This window comes from Chlorocebus sabaeus, chromosome 14 (genome assembly GCF_047675955.1).
Source record: "Chlorocebus sabaeus isolate Y175 chromosome 14, mChlSab1.0.hap1, whole genome shotgun sequence".
NCBI classification, from domain to species: domain Eukaryota; kingdom Metazoa; phylum Chordata; class Mammalia; order Primates; family Cercopithecidae; genus Chlorocebus; species Chlorocebus sabaeus.
The window spans coordinates 109,306,710-109,327,181 of NC_132917.1; the positions used below are offsets into that span (position 1 = coordinate 109,306,710).

General features: G+C 53.5%; 1 protein-coding gene and 1 long non-coding RNA gene across 11 annotated transcripts in view; one reads left to right on the forward strand and one right to left on the reverse strand.

Moving 5' to 3' along the window:
* Positions 1-20,472, reverse strand: part of LOC140713385 (uncharacterized) — a 130,339-nt gene that overhangs the window by 92,270 nt on the left and 17,597 nt on the right. For 7 of the 10 annotated variants that reach the window (XR_012095466.1, XR_012095462.1, XR_012095467.1 and 4 more), the window contains exon 8: positions 19,178-19,407. This is a non-coding gene — a long non-coding RNA (uncharacterized lncRNA). Of the gene's footprint in view, positions 1-13,213; positions 14,252-19,177; positions 19,408-20,472 lie in introns of those variants that run through there. The other 3 variants (XR_012095470.1, XR_012095471.1, XR_012095472.1) reach the window with 2 other exon arrangements.
* LOC140713398 (uncharacterized) lies at positions 14,825-19,434 on the forward strand. Its single transcript, XM_073023329.1, has 5 exons — positions 14,825-14,853; positions 16,500-16,663; positions 16,914-17,399; positions 18,152-18,431; positions 18,551-19,434. The coding sequence occupies exons 1-5, from the start codon at positions 14,825-14,827 to the stop codon at positions 19,029-19,031; spliced, it is 1,440 nt and encodes a 479-aa protein (XP_072879430.1). The 3' UTR covers positions 19,032-19,434.

Genomic DNA, 20,472 nt, shown 5'->3' on the forward strand with positions numbered 1-20,472 from the left:
ATGAACTCTCCCATCTGCATTTTATATTCGTCTGTGTCCTTTGAAAGGCTGGAGATGGGATCCCAGGTTCCAAAGTGCCTGGCCATGGCTCACATCAGGCAGCATCTTTCACAGCCGTTTACTCCCCTGACTGTGCCTAGAGAGCTCTGTGGCCCAATTTACAAAAAAAAAAAAGTCCTAATTTACTCACATTCATCACTTTGAGCAGAGTCTCAAGAAATGAGACAAATATTGACACTCCACAGAAGCAAGTACTCTCTTCCAAAAAGTCAAGTGCCAGGTTCCCATGAGCCAGGCAGCTTGCTTACAGAAAGCACTGGCTGACTTGCTGGTTCAATGTTAAATGCATTTAAAATGTTAAGTGATCAAACCCCCCTCCTAGTGGGTGTATGCGTTGAGCTGGCTGCAGTAGTGATGCAGACCACGTTCTTTCCTTTGGTTTTGCTTCAAGCAGAGCACCCCACACCCAGAAAGAGGCCAAAGGACAGCATCGAGGTCTAGGACAGATCTAAGGAGAGCTGCAGGCTGACTGCCTGCAAATATCTGCAAATAGTCTCTCATTTCAGAGAAAATCACTGAAGAGTTCATAACACGTTAATTTTTAAAATTCATATTTCTAATTTCATCCCATTAGAACTTTTGAACCTCCACCTCCCACCTAGAGAACGTCAGCTCAAGCCGATCACAGCGCAGTGCGATTTTCTATAAATAATGTGCACGCCTGCATCTGAGCGGAGATGTGAATGTCTGGAATGTGCCTGCCAGGCCCAGGGCGAACTGCAGCAAGTGTGGGGACACAAGCCGCTAAGGGATGTGATTTGGAGGGAACTGGAGGCAACTAAAACTAGTTCCACTGGTTTTTCTTGGTAAGGTTTGACCAGGCAAACTGTTATCACTGTTGCTAATTTATGGTAATTGGGATGGGGACTTAACAGTAAGTAATTAGAGCAACTACATAATTTGCTACTCAATTACAATGGCACAGATTCCTGAGAATGGAAGAACTGTTGCCCAGGAATAGAGTTCAAGAGGTCCTCCCCATGCTCCGAGGAACATGGCATTTCCACGCACCCCTGCTTTGGTCCCTGGCCACCACCATCCTGATCTCGGCCATCTGATGACATCAGTCCCCAAAGCTGGAAACACCTGACACCTCTTGTCACCCTCCCATCTGCCCTTCCTCCAGTCCGGGATATTCAGGGATGCCCACATACAGGAGCAGGAAACCAGGGTTATCCCAAACTAGTGCCTGCATTCAAAGTCCTCCACGGCAGCACAATCACCAATGTCCAATACTCCCAGAACCTTCCACCTCAAAATGGGAGCACATCTGGATTCAAGCTGACAATGCTGCATTCTCTTTGCATTGTACACATGGAGGCATGTCAGGTTCCACCTAAAGGTATCAGGTTCCACGCTGGTCAGGAGCCCAAACCTAGTCACTCTGCATGATCTCAATTCACCATCCACAGAGAAGCCTGCAGTTTTCCTCTGGTGCACGGTGTGGATGGTGGATGGTAGATGCATTTCCCCTGAAGACTCGGAGACAGGAGCCTGGCCAAGGAGGCCAGTCACCCCATCCCCTGCAAGGGCCGGACGTGACCCTCTGCTGTCTGCACACCGTACCCAAGTCTAGCAGTGCTGGCTCTGTGGTGGGATCCATCTGGGCCTGCAGAGGACCCGGGGCACAGGAACCGTGCAGCCTGGCTGCAGCCAGAGGCCTAAGGGATCCCCCACGAGGCTCTCCAGCCAAGGTGCCCTCACCACAGGCAGAGCCATGCAAGAGAGTTTCCTGCTGAACTGGAAACGCCCCAATCTGCTCAGCCAACACAGAAAGACAACAGCCACCTACAGCTGCTGAGCCCCAAAACGTGGCCACTGGGCCTGAAGGGTTGAATCTGGAATTTAATCTGTGAAGTTCTTTTCAAATGTGTTTAGCTATGTAATCAAATCTTTATTCTAATTAAATTTAAAGAAGCCTCTGGCTATGGGCTCCCTTGTTGGACATCACAGCTCCAGGGAGTAAGAACGGGAGAGAGAGGCCCAGAGCCTCTCTGCATTCTCCATGTTAATTCAACAAGTCATCATAAGGAAAGGCACTCCAGCAGGAGAGGTGTACACGGGAAGAACTGGGTTGGCCCTGACAAGCATGACTCCCATGGCATCACAGCTCCCTCAGGCAACAGGCAAAAGACAATGATGCCCACCTGGACAGGCCACCGTATGTGATGATGCACCCCCAAGCCCTAGTCCCACAGCAGCCAGAGACCACCTGCTGCTCGCCCCGGGTAAAACACAAGCCCTGGTCCCACAGCAGCCAGAGACCACCCGCTGCTCATCCCGGGTGAAACAGGCAGAGCTACCCGAGCCCTCTAAAGTAGGAAGAATTAAGGAGGCGACTCCCACGACACACGTGATACTCCTTGGAGACGGACACAGGCTTCGCTGTGAAAGTGCAGAGGACGGTGCAGTCCCTAGGCGGGCTGCTTCTTCCAACGATCGGGAAGAAACCAGATCCATTTCCTTGTAGGAGAATCATTTGTACCGTGATTAGACAGAAGACAGAAGGTGGCTAATGTTATCAAATCATCAAGCACCTCACGGCTGCTTCTCCAAGGAAGGCCTGGATACTTGCAGCCACCCGCGTAGGTCCCGCAGTGTTTACAATGGAGATACGGGTGACTGAGGTCTGGCTTCCTCAGGGAAGCTAAATTTGAACTTTCCCCACTGAGGAATCAGTCATTTACAGTCACTCACCCTCAATGCAGAAGAGGGCTCAAGACACTGCACCAGACTTCAACACTCAGGGTTAGGGTCAGGGTCAAATTCACAAGTTTTACAAAATGTATTTCCTTGGGATGCCAGAAGAGATGCAGCTTCACACCCCCCCACCTCCATGGTTTGCTTAGCCCCTTCACCAGTGGATCTCACCAACAGATGACACATCCACACCTCATCCATGGCAGCACAGAAAACCACTTGGAAGACAGCCACTCCCACCAAGCTTCCTGACTTTGGTGTTTAAAATCTGCATCATTTAAAATCTGCATCTCATACGTGAGATTACACTTCTCCGAACAGACATTGCGACTGTCATTTCATCCAAAAGGGCTTTAGGAAATGACATGCGGTCCAGACACCAGAGGTCGCCGGCCGCCTTACTCTAGCCTAATTCCTTTGTGCTTGTATGGAGGCTTCACAGATACAGCCCATTAATGACCGTATGAGAAGCTCAGGGCATAGACGAACTCAGTGCTGAATTTTTCCATTTATCACCCTTTTGTTTTGTCCAGAAGACAGCTGAGAAAGGCGGGGGCAGATCATCTCCTTGAGTGTAATGACTCTAGCCACTTCTCTTCACCCCAGGTCACCACTCAGTCAACACGCTTTTGAGAAACCAAAGCAATTCTGTTCCCTTCACTCTGGGTTCCAAGCACTAAATTCCTCCATTTTATCAATTAGGTTATCAAGCAGCCGTTTGTAATCTGGACTGCAATCTGATACGAAATTTAAAGCTAATATAAGTTGTGGTAATAGCTCCTATTTACATTATAGATAAGGCATGAATGAAAACTTTAATCTGTTCATAGGACCAACTTTGTCAACAAACCAATTATTCAAGCAATGATTGTCTTCAGTTAGATGCAAATTACTTTGCTCATAAAAGATTTTCCAGTAGGAATTTTTAAATCCATGGTCTGTCTTTTCTGAGCCTGTCTCTGCACCTTCCCCTGAGCGCACAGCAGGACTTCTCAGGGCATCCCATCAGCAGGCCCACTGAAGAGAATAAGCCCGCAGCCCCCAGCCCAGGAATCAAGTCTGAGCCCCAGCAGCCCCTCATCCAACCGGGGCTTCCTCACCAGCACAGCACCCAGGGATCTTCCAGGTTTAATGCCGTGTGTGTGTGGAAAGTAGAGTGCTGGAAAGACCACAGTGGACATTCTACAGATGCAAATTCCCTCCTGGAACAGCCCAGCAACCTTCTGTACCTTCCCCAAAGTACCCATGCCAGACAGGCGTAGAGTCTAATGGGGTGCCTAGGAATCAGCATTTAACACGATTCTGATGAATAAGAGAGTTTGAGAGGTCGGTCAGCAAGAGGCTGCCGTGGCCTCCACTCATTTGCAGGCTCGGAAGAGACACAGATTCAGGTAACAGGCCAGACAGGACAGGACAAGAATGGGGAAGTGGAGGGCAAATTCCGTGAACCACCAACCACCCCGCCATCCCCACTGAGACTCCGTGATTTAAAGAGAGGCAAAGCCAGGGAGAAAAGATGCCCGCACCACATGAGGGACTGAGATTTCACCTAAAGCACGCAGCATGTGGCTGAGGGCCAAGGTTGGGCAAGCCAGGAGCACAGAACGGGGTTCACAGGCCCAGAGGTGCTTCCCACACCCACACCCCGTGCAGATCTCCCAAGCACTGCCTGTGTCTCCTGCCTGGTTTATTTCCTCCCCCCCTTCTACTGTGTTGGTTTCTCAGCCACCACCCACCACCACACAACCCTCTCTACAAGCTGGGTGGACTGAAAAGAGTGGGGGCGGGTAAGATCTGGGCTCTGGGGCCAACGTCCTGCCTGAGACATTAGTTCCAACCCACCTAGCTGTGATGTGAGCCCCCGAGATTTCTCAAATGTGAGATGGGAAGGTAACTGAACCCACTCACCAGGACGGCTGTGCAGACTGAGATTACATATAGCCACACCTCGGCATCCACCACACGTGGGACCCCAGTCGTGTTGCCCCTGATGGGAATCCCTCTATCTATGCCCCTTCTGCTACCAGAGCCAACTGCCAGCAGTAGCTGTGGAGGGTGCATCCTCTATTCCCACTCCACTCACCTCCCATCGCTCCACGCAGTGACCTGCCATGCAGCGGCCACCAGCAAACCCGGTCCCACTGGATAACCGACCACCAGCCTCCCCTCACTTTGGGGCGTCTTCCACTTGCAGTTCCGAAGCAGACTGAGAAACCGCCCTCAAGGGCAGTCACCTGTACCTTATTGCACATAATGACCTGCCACGCAGGACCACCAGCAAACCCAGCTCCACCAACCAGGCTCCTGTGGATAACCGAACCCCCACCCCCCACCTTGGAGCGTCTTCCACTTGCGGTTCTGAAGGGGGCTGAGAAACCTCTCAAGGGCACTCACCTGTTTCTTATTGCACGTAATGGCCTGCCAAGCAGGGCCACCAGCAAACACGATCCACCGTCCAGGTTCTGGTGGGTAACTGCCTCCCACCCCGCTTCCTCCTGGGGTGTCTGGAAGGCTCAGAAACTGCCCTCCAAGGGCACTTATCTGTTCCTTATTGCACTAATACCTCATTTACAGAAACCCACTTTGACTTCCAGCACTGCAGGTGTGACAATTTAGGAATCCTGCTTGCAAGCTCCAAGAGCTTGAGGTCACGTCCACCTCACCAGCATCCCAGAGACCCAGCACTGTCCCACTGTGTTTAAAATTCCAAAATACTCCTTCAAAATGCTACTGGCATTTGGTTTGCGCATAAAATGCTAAAAGCCTTCAAGTGAAACAAATATCTTCAACAGTTTGATATAACGACATGTGAGTTACACATCTGCCAAATTGTAAAGCCTCATGCATTTATAACATTTTATTTATGGTCAAATGGTTCATTAATATAAATTACAAGAATCTCCAAGAAACGGTTTTTTTTTTTGGCATTAGATGACCAAAGGAAAACTGGGTTCTGGCTGGCTTTCAGGCCTGTAGAAGCAGACATATCTGCTGACACAATCAAGCTCCTTCCCACTGATGTGGCCTCATCCCAGGCCCCTCACCCGGATGCCCGCAGGCCCCTGGAGGAGCAAGCAGACCTGCCTACATTTCTCAAATGCACAGCTGTTGCTCACACTGCAGATGGAGCTCAAGGCATGAGCAGGCCACCACGCTAAAAATACCACGCAGCATCCACGCAGGTGACAGTGGTTTTCACTCCATCCCAAAGCCCCATGTATGAGTTTAAAGCCATGACTACTAAATAGGTTTTTAGACCCTCAAGACATACTTTACTTTTATGCAACAAAGTTAAAAGACTATCACTCAGGTATAGGCTCTGAAACTGAAGAATAATTATTTGGAAACAGAGCCTCTGCCAGATCAGGATAAGCACTTGGGACAACACCCCGTGACCTCGGTCCACACAAACCCATCCAGACCAGAGGCCTCCCGCACTGTAATTTCTGTGGATTTCTGTAAACGAAGTATTACTGCAATAAGGAACAGATGAGTGCCCTTGGAGGGCAGTTTCTGAGCCTCCCAACCACACGGCCACATTAAGGCTGAAGCCGTGCCACCTCCAGAAACACTGTCCCTCGCTGAGGTGTGCCTGGATTCTCCCTTTTTCCAGAACTTAACAAAACCTGAAAGGACAGGTCTGTGTAGAAAAAAACAAGCTACTTGCGATTCCTCTTCCCAGTTCAGGCTGTAGGAAGCTCATTTCAGCCCTCACTGTGTTCTGACTGTGGCTTAGTTCCCATAAGAAATAAAGTCAGAATTCCAGTCCCTGTCTCCTGGGCAGTGTCGCAGGCATACATACCTTCAGTTACATGAGGAAAGGAGTGGCGAACCCCCTTCCTTCAGTGAAACTGCACAGTTCCCAGAACGCTGATGCCATCCCCTTCACACCACTGTGAACACCTGGAGAGAGCACATTTCAATGCGTGCACCTTTGTGGGCTAGTTTTCTATTTCTCCACTAAATCACCCCAAATTTAGCACCCTAAACACTGACTTATTTTCTCACATTTCTGGAAGCTGGAGTCCAAAACAGTTCCCACCATCTAACGTCGAGGTGTCGGCAGGGCTGGCTCTGGGTAAGCGACCGTCTCCTTGCCCCCCACAGCCTCTAGAGGCTTCTGCATCCCCTGGTCCATATGGCACCTACTGTCTTCAGGACTCGCAGCGGCCCTGACGGCCCCCCAACAGGAAGACGCAGAATGTCAGGAGCCCAGGCTCTAGTGCTAGGGCCAAACCTCCCCACCCTCCCAGTTCCTCAGACACGCCTGTGTGAGCTAATATAGATTCCACTTTAACTAGTGTCACCTGTGTAAGGGGTAAGTGCCCAGCTGTGAACTGGTTAACCTCGCCCACACAAACCCCGAGAATAAACTCACAGGCCACGGACCACTCCACAAGCAATAAGTGACCACCTGCTCAGGGACCTCCATGCCCCAGCAGAGCCCTCCGGTACCTCCTTGTGAGCTCAGACTGGCGGCAGGGGTCTGTAGCGCCAGAGGGCCCTGGATAAAAAAGACAGCTCCCATGTCGGGAGGCACCCGCCCGCGGTTGGGTTCCCTGTACTTTAATAGCCCAGGTGGACAAGCCGCACCGCATGCAACCCCATCACCAGAATAACGGCTGCACGTGGCGAGTGCACGGGTGGCCACCACTCAGCCCAGCTGTCTGCGATAAGCACATCACCACTGTGACGCCCAATCAGACTCAACTGCTGGAACAGTCCCAGCATCGGCCCCCAAGAACATTCTGGATCAAAATTCAGACTAGTGATTGCAATCAGGGCCACATGTGGCTGAATGTTTTTACAGGAGGACACCACAGCTGGACTGACGTCACAGCTGGATCTGGCTGGACTGAGAGCATTTCCCACTGTACATTCTTACAACACCATTTTATTTGTGCTCTATTAAACTTCTATGGCTTTTTTTCTGCTTATCTACTTTATGGGAGTGTTTCTTGTTCTTATGACTGCGGTGATACTTCAAGCTACAAGTATCAATGTGTAAATTAGTTTTGAAGTCGCCTTATCATTAAACATTTCACAAGCAAGCAGTCAGAGGCAGCTAACCCGGAGGCCTCTTTTCTTCTCTGAGCCAAACCTGCCTTGGACTCAAAGAAAACGGCACATGGAGAGGGGCTGGATCTCCAGCTCCCATTCCTAGGGAGCCTCCTGGGGAGCAGATATGGAGGGAGAAGCCCTGGTTATGGCACTGTGGTACTAAAGAAAAGTCTATTTGGGTAATGTAAGCACCAGACTTAAGAGATTAAGCAAACCATGAAAAGAAACCACTAACCACAGCTTCTCCAAAACAGAACTAAACTCCCTTTAGTTTGAATTGGAAAAGCAGAAGTGATGATCAGTATACAAAAAAAAAAAAAAAAAAAGGAAATGACACAGTATCTGAACACAGGAGAATAATCAAGGGCCACTGTCTCTTCCTGTGTCAGTGGGAGCCTCGCATCTAAGCTGGATTTAGAAGGTTGCTACTTTGGACTGAAAGGTATCCCCAACCCTAGTTTGTAAGCAAGTGGAGCAGAATGCTTCAATTATTTCAAGGTTTAGCGGTAAAGGTCTGCAACTCTCACAACCATTTTAATTGGTGTGAATTTTAAAGTGACTCAATCTGTTGGCTGGAGTATCTAACGGCTTAACCACGGGGTCACGTTGGAAAATTTTTCCAATTGCTTTTGTTTTTCCTACTGAAGATGCATTTGAACGTTCTTGTAGTTTGCAGTTGGCTGGTTCTGATGTTTGGTCCTGAGGAGGCCCAAGTATCCGTAGAGGAAGAATCTGAAACCTCAAGCCACTCGAGTGCTGTCTGGGCAGACGGAGACCCCAACCCGAGGGCCACTGACGGACTCAGCATGGGCGCAGGGCCGCCCGACGCAACGGGCCACGTATTTGCCGGTTACAAAGCAACATAAGCACACACCCCCAGGTGTGCACACACGCTCTGTACACATCTGTCCCTATCAACACCAGCACACACCCCGAGGTGTGCACACACGCTCTGTACACGCTCACATCTGTCCATGTCAACAACAGCATACACCCCGAGGTGTGTACACACGCTCTGTACACATCTGTCCCTACCAATGCCAGCACACATCCCCAAGGTGTGCACACACATTCCATACGTGCTCACATCTGTCCCTGCCAACGCCAGCATACACGGCCAAGGTATGCACACACGCTCTGTACAACCTCACATCCCTCCCTGCCAATATGAGCACACATTCCCAGGGGTGCACACAGGCTCTGCACATACTCATGTCCGTCCCTGCAGCCTGAGTCAAACAGTCACAGAGAGGCAGAGGAGGAGGAGGAAGGATTCGATGGGCACTAAGGTCCTGGGACGGTTCCCCTCCCTACCTCGGGAGAGACCCCTCATGTGATCCTGCCATCACTCACCCTTCCGCCTCCATCCCCCATCCTCCCACAGGGATCAGGAGGATGCCCACTGCACAGAGCTGTGATGAGCATGAACGAAAGATGGCAGGAGCTCACGCCAAGGTGCTGAGCACGGGGCCTACGGAGTGCTTCTTTCTGCCGTGGCTGACATCATCAAACAAGAGATTGACACAGCTTCTGCAGAGAATGTCACTTGCTGAGAAACTGAAACGTGTGACCTAGGAGCCTGTGAAGGTCTAAGAACAAACCAACAAACCAAACGGTTTTGTTTGTTTTTCAAACACCATAGCCTGTTTTTTCTCTTTTTTTTCATGCTCTACCTTGGGTATCATTTAGTTTAATTTCAAAGTAAGTCCAATAATTACACAAAATCACAGGACTGAGCATGGAGCATTGTTTCACTTCATGTCCTCCAGCCTTTAGGACACATTAAGGAAAGACACGATTCCAGGATTCCCATCAGAAAGGCTGCCCTGAGGCACCTGCTGGGGCAGCCAAATTGCAGCTGTTGATGCTGCCCCCAAGCTGCTTGGATGAAGCAGAAGATTCCGGAGGTCTCCTCTCTTCTACCCCTTGTCCAGGAGAGAAGGTGGGGGGAGAAAGGTGAGAGAAGATAGGAAGAAGGAGAGGGGAAGGAGGGAGAGAGGAGGGGAGAGGGAGGGAGAGAGGAGGGGGGAGGGAGGGATAGGGAGAGGGAGGGAGGAGGGGCATGTTCCATCCACCAAGGCAGCTACACTGCAGAGAGAATGGAGGGTACGTTGCCTCTCAGGACAGCAAGTTCGAGCTGTTTATAATTGTTAGCATAAACAGTGACCAGCTTAGGACAGGGCTGTCATTGGAGTTGACGTTTTATTTTCATAGTTGATATTGGGGACCTGGACCTAAAGCACCGTGCCTTGCCCTTTTGCCAGATGGGCCTATGCTTCTCTATACTTGAGTCTATTTGACTAAATACCCGACATTGACTAGGAATTATGACATGTAGGATACCCCTTACCACAGTAACGTCAAACTCATATTCTAAATGCAATTTGTTCAGGGACTGGCTTCTAACTCTGTGTGGGAATGTTAAGCTCAGTACAGTTCAATTCAGTAAGCATTTATCAAGAAACTCCTAGACCAAGAGCTGTGTTAGACACTGGGTATGGGGTGATGGGGATACGAAGATGTGGAATTAGAACTCGAGAAGCTCAAATGCTTCCATTTAATTCCCTAATGCAATTACTAAGCTTCAACCTGATGGCTGTAATGTCTAAATTCACTTTTTCTTTATTCCAGTTCTACATAACAAAGCATAAATAATCACAGAGGAATGATTCTGTGTTGGACTATTCAGTGGACAGAGAAGAGCATTCTGACTGGCGTGAGACACTGTCTCCGTTCCCAGGGAACCCGTGAGGTGGCTGCACAGAGCACACGCGTGAAGATTCAGGAACACGAGCGTCAGGTGATGGGAGGGGCACGGAGGCAGTACCAGAAAGATGCCTGCCGAGAGGCCGCTGCAGCCAGGGTGGCCGGGAAGGTCACGGGAGTAGGCACAGGCATCTCCCTCCAGCCGCACCTGGTTTTCCTGAGGACGCGTGCACGGAAGGGGATGACACCGAAATGCTGTGGCGCTGAGGGGAGGAGGGAAGGGACAGAGGGCCAACGGCTGACCCCCACCCCTTCCGTCCCTGCCCCTATGAACGCTGCCAAAATCAGCCCCAACGGGGAGAAATGAGGCGGGTGAAAGAGGTGGACAGACTTGGCTTCCATGGAATTCACAGATTCCAGTCATTAAAAATCCCTTCTGAGTTTTCATCTGGAAAACTTTGCCAATGTACTTAGGGACAAGAGGCGGAAGACAAAGTCAACACAATTGGGCTCAAACTGCCACCCTTCTCCTTCTCTCTTCATCCACCACCCTCCCTGGGCCCCTGAGTGTGAGAACCAGGAGGTGCACAGCCCAAGGGTGCAGTCCCTAACCAGAGGAGGGAGCCGCACGGCGGGGCCCCCAGCACGTGGATGGCAGGATCTGTGCTATGTCAGTCCCAAGGCCCCAAGCAGAGAAGGCCTGGGGCTCCCAGCTGAAGTTTTGCTGTCTCCTCTCTCACCAAAGTCGAGAAGCACTGAGTGGGACCAAGGCCGCACCTGGCGGCTCCTCGGTGGCTGCCGATGTGGTCCTCAGGCTGCGGGTGAGACCCTCTAGGGAAGCCCAGACAGTGGCAAGAATCACAGCCACGAGTGCTCCAGTTGCCCCAAAACTCAAGCATAGCCTGAGGAAGGCAGCGCCCGCTCAGATCCCTGTGCAGGCTTGTGTGGCACACTGGTGAGGCACACAGCACCAGAACACGGCACTTTAAGTGGCTTTGTGGGGTGTAGGAACACAAAGTGTGGTCTGGAGTGGCTCAGAAGTCACTCCCACCAGCCTGTGGGACCCGGACGGCCCCTTAGGATGTGGCTGGAGTCTCTCCAGGGCGGGCTCCAAAGTCCCAAGGATGAGGTAAGCGTCGGTCTTGCTCTGAGGAAGGCCCCTGACAAGTATCCTGAACATGCAGGTACACAGCTGGCTGACTCATCTGAAGGGATCTGCTGAGCTATGAGCCAGGGACGCCTAGAGAAAACTGCGTGAACCTTTGTGACTACTCACAGGTAGGTAGCTACTGCCTGAGACCCAAAGGTAAAGAATTAACCTGAAACTGCATATTATAAAACTTATTTTTAAATGATGGCGCTTAATTGAAAAGACTCCCAAAGAATACTGCATTAGAAAGTGACAGAGTGAAACCGTGAGGCTGACCACAGGAGTCCCTGGAAATTTCACCAAATGTTGTGTCAAAACTGGGAAACAGAAGAACTGCACCTGATGAAACATTCAATTAATCACTCGAGTCCTCCCCACATACGAAGCTATGTAAAAAGTGTTCCCAGAAGGTAAAGTGAGCAGGAGGGCTGTGAACACACAAAGAGAGAGCCACTTCATCCACGGACCACAACAAGAGAAACGCTAATGAGTGCCGACGACACGTTGGAGTCCAGCGCTCTGGGCGCAGCTGGGACGGGGACATCAGGGTCCCACTGTCCAGATGGGAAACCAGGGTGGAAACACCAGGGAGCCTGACCCAGGGTGCAGAGCTAGTGAACAGTGGTTCATACTGCGACAATCCCAGCTGCCAGGCTGTGGGGCTCCACGGGACAGAATCCTGTTGACTTCACTCTGGGGTGCGAGAGGCGGCAGCATCCCCCAAAGGCACCTGGAGAAGTGGTGTTACCCTCCATCCCCTGTCCCCGGCGTTACCCTCCATGCCCCTGTCCCAGGCGTTACCCTCCATCCCCCTGTCCCTGGTGTTACCCTACGTCCTCTGTCCCCAGTGTTGCTCACCATCCTCCTCACCTCCAGGCCCCTCTCCCTGTCCTCCCTCATTTTCCTGTTCAGCCAGAGCACATCACATGTCTCTTCCCTTTTCAAGAGGCTCAGCTGCACCCAGAGGCATTCCAGCCTATTCGGGATGGGGCACACACCCTGGGGAAATGCCAGCACAGGGCCGGAAGGGCCTGAGACCCTCTCAGTGTCGCCCAGGAAGGATGGAACAGCCCACGGTCAGGCTGATTGTCAGGCAGGGTGAAAACTTCTGTGTCCGAAATGTTCTTTTCTCTGGAACTGTTCGGACCATTCGTGAACAAATCAGTTAAATACCAGCAAGGGCCACTCCCACTTATTCTCTGGCTACAGTTTTCCACCCACCAGCAACCACACTCCTAGGAATTATCCCTAATGCAGAATCAGCGCCTTGTGCCTTTAGGAAAACCTCTTTCTCTCCAGCTTTGTCCTCCTTCCACAAAAGGTGCCTCTGACTGCCTCACTCGCCGTACCAGGATTTCACTTGGCTACGGAGGAATATCTGCGTGGGGCTCAGAGGTGGGTGGTCCTTGCATGGGCAGCAGGTCTGTGACATCCTCCGAGGAGCCTGGCCCAGGCCTGCCTCACACGCCAGGACTCTGCCTTCTGGCCCTCGGGCCCCCGAAGCTGCTTTCCTTCCTGGTGTCATGACCCAGGCAAGAAGGCCGGACAAGGGCCCAGGGCTGCTGTGGGTCGGGAAAGCCTCCTGACACCTCCCACTCCAGGACCCCCCATCAGCATCCCAGCATCTGGACCTGTGTCACCAGCCGCTCTGACGTGCAAGAGAATTGGATTTTCAGCTGGGTGTGCTGCTTCCCTAAACAAAGTAGGGTGTTGTTACTGAGGAAAAAGGAAAAAATTGGCATCTTCTTGGCAACCCCGCGACATCCAGCCACCGGTTCTCACCACCCCAGAGATGTCCATCCAGGGCAGATAGTGTCTTCAACCAAGCGCCACTGACCCAGAAGTGCAGTAATTAGTACACTTTCACCAGAATCACCCACTCCTTCACCTTTACACCCAAGAAAAACATGTTTGCCAGGCAAATTAGATGTCCAGGAGGTGTAAGGAAACCCCAAGCCTGCTTTAAGCCTCAGACTTTTGAGACCGTTGAGGGCTGTGCGCACAAGAGCAAGGCTGCACCCGAAAGCTCTGCTCCTGCCGGACGTCATGGACAGACCACATGGCTCAGCCACATGGACCCTTCCAGGACTTCACGAGAGGGACCTCCGTGGTACATGCAATGATGTGCACTTCGTTCAGCCTCGAACAGACCACGCCCTCGTTACAGGGTCGGTGGTCCACCTCCTGCCATCAGCCCCCCACCTCACCGAGGGTCTGTGTCTGCATCTGAAATAACTTTGCTGTTTTACCTGGGTACCAAAATGCGGCATCGCGATGTTTAAAGGTCTTTAAATATCAACACTCCGGGTGCAGTCCTTGTCACTTTAATGCGGTCACTCGATGCAGGCCTCACTCACAACTCTGAGGTAGCTCATACCTTCCGTACCTAACCAAGGAAGAAACGAAGGCATGGAAGGTGCAGCTCCTAAGGAGCAGATTAGGATTCAAACCAGTGAACTTCGTCACATGCTGACCTACCTCTCAGGCTGAGATAACGTTGAAAATTAACCAGGTAGAACAGCGTTCCATAAATTAGCTGGAAATGGTCCTTGTGGATGGGCCTGTGGTTACTCCCTGAAGAACAAGACCATTCGCCCAAAAATCCACCTGTGTCACACTCAAATGTTTACATATACAATTATTTTAAAAATAACCCAATCAAGCATGTTCACAGCCATTTAGAGCCATATAGATTGTCTGCTTCACTGACAATCAACCCAAGACCTCTGTCGGCAAAGGCCACGGTGCCAGGTCCAGAGAAGGCGGGACAGAGACACAAACAGACACAAGCAGGAACCTCTCCATCCCTGGGAGCCTCGCTCTGATCGGTCCGTGAGGACACGGTACAGACCGCGGGGCACAGGCAGACGGCAGGCCAGGAGAAGGGGCTGCATTGCTGGGAGGCAGTGCTTTGAGCTCTAATGGATGGAACACTGCTAACCAGTGAAGGTGGAGAGAGGGCACCCGTCTGAGAGCATGTAGAGGCAGCAAAGCACAGCCAGCCTCGGGGAACCAGAAGCCACAGGGACATCAGGTTGGGTGCTGCTGTCTGCCGGCCACCAGCTAGGGGACTGTACTGGGCCTGGAGGGACATCCCTGACACTCCCCACCAGATGCCAGGGGCACCCCCAGCCCCAGGTGAGAACCATGGATCCCATGGCGAATGAGGCCAGCCTGTGAGAAGTGGGGCTGGGACAGCTCTGTACAGTTTAATAGGAAAGTTGGGTTCTATTTTGTGGGGTTTTGGTCACGTTGATGGCTAGTCAGGGCTGTCCGTCAGGAAGTGATTTGAGGACAGACTAGAGAAGGGGCTGCCAAGACCAGCGGGGCATTCGCTGTCTGGGTCCAAGGAAAAGGAAATAAAGGCTGGCGATGTGACAGTGGGGCGGAGCACAGAGCAAAGGAACTGGTGGAGACACAGGGCTGGCCCCACACAGGGCTTTGAGCAGCTACCCGGGGGTCGTCCTATTAATTCTCCTCATGGCCCCAAGAGGCAGCTGTGAAGATCCATCTCCTGAGGACAGAACTGTTCCAGAGCCACACAGCGAGGATCCACAGAACCAAGATCCGGGCCAGCCCCAAAGCGGGTGAACTTGTCCCCTCAGCCATGGTCCTAAGACAGGGATCGGAGCCCCCTGGACACACAGACACAGGAACTGCAGGAAGGGGAAACGGATGCCCTGGACCAGTGGCGGGACCCAGGGTTTCAGCCCTCCAGGGCCACTGGGACCAGTCACTGCACAGGTGGACACACGATGCTTTAACCCGCGCTGGGGGAAGGAGCCCACACTCTCAGGGTGGAGACTGCAGCTTGATCGGCCGGCCTCCCTGCTGGGCACAGCCTGAGCTGCCCCAACCTGTACTGAGGTGCCCCAACGTTGGGGTGCTCAGAGCCACTCAGCTGAGATCGTGGTGCTTTCTGTAACCACCCTCGTTTCTTTATGGTATAGATCTGGACTCCATCCTTTGCAATGTGTGGGGTTCTAGGAAAAGGCTGGCCAGCCGGGGAAGTGTCCTGGGCTCTGTCCCAGTGATGACGAACTTGGCTGCCCACAAGGGCAGCCTGTTCACCACAGTGACCCCCGGGGACCACGCCTGCACCCACCTTGCTGAAGATAATTCACTTCTCATCCGTGAAAGAATAAAGCTAGACTAACTCAATTTCACACTCACTTCCAACTTTAACAACTTGTGTTAGGAAATCAAAGACAAGGACTCTGACCATGTCACAAACCCAGGAAGCAAAACCCGAGACTAACGGAATGATTCCACCTTCGCAGTTCCGAGCTCTACTAGTTGTTTTTCTTTTCTGGTCTGTTTTTCTCTTTTGGTTTAAATTGTCTCTGTTTCTCCCTCTCTGTGTCTCTCTCCTGGTTGCTCTGTCTCTCTGTGTCTCTTTTTAAGACTCTGTGTGTCTCTGTTTCTCTCTTCCCCTCATCTTTCTCTATCTTTCTATGTCTCTCTGTGTCTCTGCTTCTCTGACTTTTTCTGTCTCTCTCTCTCTGTCTCTCTCACTCTCCCTCTCTTTCCCTCTCTCTCTCTGTGTGTTTGTGTGTGTGTGTGTGTGTGTGTGTTTGTGTGTGTGTGTGTGTCTCACTCTCTTGGTTTCTCACTCTCACTCTCCATCTCGCAGCTCTCTTTGGTTTCACTATGCAAGCTGACTCTCCCCACCTTATAATACAGTGGGATTAGCAGGAACCGAGTGGACGCCACAGCCCCCGTGGGCCCGGGAAATCGCAGCTTCGTCATAGCTAAGCCCGCCGCGCTCAGTTTTTCCCACCACCTGGAGGATCTACTCTCCGTTCGTCCTTCCCGACCTCAGACTACAGAGAATACCTGGGGGCGAAGGTCGAGGAAGCCGCGCCCAGAGGCTCCCAGCGCAGCCCCAGAAGGAATCCTGCCGGCAACTAGAAGCTGTGCGCGCAGCGGGGCTCTGCGCCAACAACCGCCGGAGCGGCCGGGCCTGCTGCGAACTTCCGCATCCAGGTGGGGTCTCCACGCCCCAATTCCACCCCGCCCCGCCATCGGCGCTCCCCGCAAGTGCAGGGCTTTCCCCCGCCCAGACGTTCGCGCCCACTCAAGGTCTCCCTCACCCGGCCCGGGAGATGCTCCCCGCGTTCTATCCCGCCCCACCCTGGCGCGCCCCCCAAACGATGTGACCCCCGCCCCCCTGTGGTCTCCCGTCCCCCGGACGCTGCCCCTGCTCCCACCTGTGGCACTCCGGGCATCTCTGAAGTCCCCAACCAGAGCCTTCCAGCCCACCCGCGAGTCTCGAGCACCAGAGACGCGGCCCCACCCGCAGGGACCCCGCCTACCTGTGGCGCTATCCCCACGTCTGCGGCCCACCTCACCGCTAGCACGGCCCCCACCTACGACGACCCCGGCGTAGGTGCTCCTGCCCACTCCCGCACCCCGCCCGCACCTGCCCCTTTCCCTGCACCTAGCCACGCCCCCGCTCCCGCAGCCCCTCCCGTGCGCTCGGGCCCCGCCCGTCACCGCCCATTGGCCCTGGGGCGGGGCGGGGCAGCAGTTCCGACTCCCGCGCGCGCGGGCAGGGTCCACATTGCCTACTGCGCACCGGGACTAGCGGCTCCTCTCGACCTCCTCGCCATGGACACTGACGACTCCCAGGCCCCTAAGGGCTCCTTGCGGAAGTTCCTGGAGCACCTCTCCGGGGCCGGCAAGGCAGTCGGCGTGCTGACCAGAGGCGAGGATGCTCAAGGTGCGCACCTCCCTCCCGGCGGCGAGGGAGGGGCGGACGGAGCCGAGGAGAACAAGGCGAAGGGGATTTGGGGGATGGGGCAGAAGAGGGGGGAAGCGACGGGAGGACGCGGGGAAAGGTGGAGGAGCGATGGGAAGAACCAGGGAGAAGAGCGGGGAAGCGATGGGGAGAACTGGGGAGAAGCCCGTGCCCGGCAGCGGCAGGGGTACCTGCGGGGCGGCGTGAGCCAGCAAGGCAGCCCGCGGGTCCTTGCCGGGTGGGGCGGAGGAGGAAGGGACATGGCGATAGGAACCTCCATCCGGAAGATAGTGAGCTTTCCACCCCCTCCGGTTTATGTTTTAAATTGAGCCTGACAGAGGGGGTCGCCTGGAGGACCCTCGGGAGTCGTTCTGCCTCTGAGCTGTAGGACCCGGCCGGGCTTCCCCTCCGAAGCGTGGGTACAGCGCGATCACTTCCTAAGTGGCCCCCCGCCCTTCAACTCCGCCCCACGCCGCCCCCCAGCATGTCGAGGAAGAAACGGCCGGGTCCCCGCGCGCCTCCTGTCGCCTCGTGCCCCGCGCGGCGTGGGCGGGGTCCTGGCTGCTGCAATGCGGGACGCGGAAGGAGTGCTCTGGGTTCCCGCCTGGCGTCTCCGAGGCGGTCCGGCAGCCCCTCGCGTTTCCGCTGGGAGATTTTAAAAATGGGTTTCCTGCGCTCGCATGTGCTGTTGCCTTTCGGCTCGTGAGAAAACCGAAAACTAAAATGGGTCCCAGGCCCTCCCCGCAGACCTCCGCGGACGAGAAGGACCAGGAAGCGGGGACTCCGGGACGTCAGCGGCGCCGCGGCGCGGGCTCTGGGTTTCCCCTGCCCTGCAATGTGGAAGCGGCTCTCCAGGAGGGACCCGAGTCTGGGTCCACGACGCGGGCGCGCCAGGAGGACATTTAACATTGAAGAGCCGGAGGTGGTGGAGACTGCGCGCCCCAGGCCCCGGGTGCACGTGAGGGCGCCGGTGCCCGGACGGTGGAGCGCCCCAGGCCGCGCAGCCCCTGGCGGGTAGATCGGCGCTTCCCAGGCGAACGCCACCTGGGAGCCTTAGTGATAGCGCGGGCTGGAGACGCGACGCGCCCGGGGCTGGGTTTTGATTTTTATTTTCCCGGTTCCTCCTGCCGCAGATGCGTGGAAAGGCGCGGATGGCGGATTTCCTCCCGTTTCGGGACCGCGCACTGCACAAGGATGGAGCGGGAATGGGCCCCCGCCCTCGGTCCCGGTGACCTTCCCTTCGCCCTTGAGCGCTCGGGGCGGCACGGGTGCTGCATGTTGGGGCGCTGTCAGCGCCGCCCCGCCCGCCGCGAGCGCCTACGTGATGCCCGGCCCGTCGTCTCCATGCGCCCTGGCCCTGACATCCGTACGCCGCGCGCTCCCCGAGCCAGCAGCGCAGCCTCCCTAGGCCCAGCGCCCCCCTCCCCGCGGGACACCCCGGTGGCAGCGCCAGGCCCCGCCCGGCAGCCCGCCCCCCAGCGCCCGGGGAAGTGCTCTGGCGTTAGCGTTCTAGTTAAAGGACCCCAGCATCAGCGTTCCTCCTGCAGGGTTGGGTTCTCAGAGAAAGAAAAGGTGATGCAGCAGAGGATGGGATTGGAGAAATTAGGAGAGTGAAGTGGAAGTAGCCTGGCCAGCGTGACTTAAACCGGCCGGGAGATGTGCGAGTACGAATGGAGCCGCCTTGGGGTCCTAATAGGACCCAGAGTGGCTTCTCAGTCAAAGGCCTTCAAAAGCAGAGGGAGCACCTGGAGTGACCTTACCTGGGCCGCGAAAGACAAGAAACCTTTGGTACGGGAAGAGGAACTGACCTCTGGAAGCCACCAGGGCAGGTGGAAGGTCAGGGTTTCAAGGTGATTTTGGAATTTAAGTGCTGTGGGTCCTGCACAGTGGCTCATGCTTGTCATGCGAGTGCTTTCGGAGGCTGAGGCAGGAGGGTCGCTTGAGCCCAGGAGTTCCAGAGCAGCCTGGACCACATAATGAGACTCTGTGTCTACAAAAAATAAAAAAGAAAGAAAAACACGTTAAGATGCTGTATGTATTGGAAAGTATTTATGGGTCATTCTTTTGAGCTCCATGTCCAAAAGCTTGCTAAAATGCTTGGGAGTTTGTGTACAGGTACGTGAAATTAGGATACATTGGCAGAATCTCCGTGTTCTCTGTTGCCCTGGTTTTGCCACCTGGGAGGAGTTACACATATTGGAGGTTAGTAAGTCCACGCCTCTTCTCTTCTGGGGAAAAAGGTACTTTGGAAACCAGTATTATGTGGGAACGTGGCTTGGTTGGTACAGCCTCGGGTTAATGGGAGACAGCTGCTCTCAGCTCTGCAGATGGCATCAAATACGGTGGCCTTGAGCCCACGTGGGTCACACCTGGGCTGTCCCTGGGAAAGCCCGCCATGGCGGGTCGCCTGGGCTTTCTTTCCCTGGCAGAGCCGAAGTCAAAATTTTTTTGTAAACTCTGTAAAGAGCTTTACCCTTCCGAGGTATGATCTTGAACCTGTTGGAGCATTTGGACCCATTTCTTTTAAGGAAGTTCACCTCCAGATGTGCTTAGAGGGCCTGGTCTTAGCTGCCACAGATTTACAAATCCTTTAAGTAAGTTATTCCTCGAGAATTTATCTGTTGTGCCCCCATTCTTTTTGCCATTTTATTCTGATTCTATATTAGTACTTGATTTTCCCTGACATAGAAGACTATTGCCTGTAGCTGGAGGTCAGAGAACACATTCACATTCAAGTATCAATTTCAGGGGAATTATCTGTCAGATGTGAAATTATGGTACAATTCAATATATTAAAATGACCATAGCTACCATTTGTTGAAAATATTTTGTATACTAGGAGCTTTACAATTCTTATCTCCAAGCCTAGATACATGGTCCCAAGAGAGGCATGCCCTCATTTTGGAAGTGGGGAGAAAGACTCACAAAGAAAAATAACTTAGGTAAGGGAGTGAGGTGCATACGCGATTGTGGTAGGAGCAAAACAGATCCTAATTCCAAATATTGTACTCTCCCTTAGACCACGAAGAGTACTTATGTCTGGCTCTGTCACCCA

What these genes read in the sequence shown, in the direction of transcription:
- LOC140713398 (XM_073023329.1), top strand. Translation starts at nt 14,825, where the DNA reads ATGGATCCCATGGCGAATGAGGCCAGCCT. An exon ending in CAGAGGCGAGGATGCTCAAG is followed by an intron (nt 17,400 to 18,151) that starts GTGCGCACCTCC and finishes AATGGGTCCCAG; the next exon opens with GCCCTCCCCGCAGACCTCCG. An exon ending in GGCCGCGCAGCCCCTGGCGG is followed by an intron (nt 18,432 to 18,550) that starts GTAGATCGGCGC and finishes CTCCTGCCGCAG; the next exon opens with ATGCGTGGAAAGGCGCGGAT.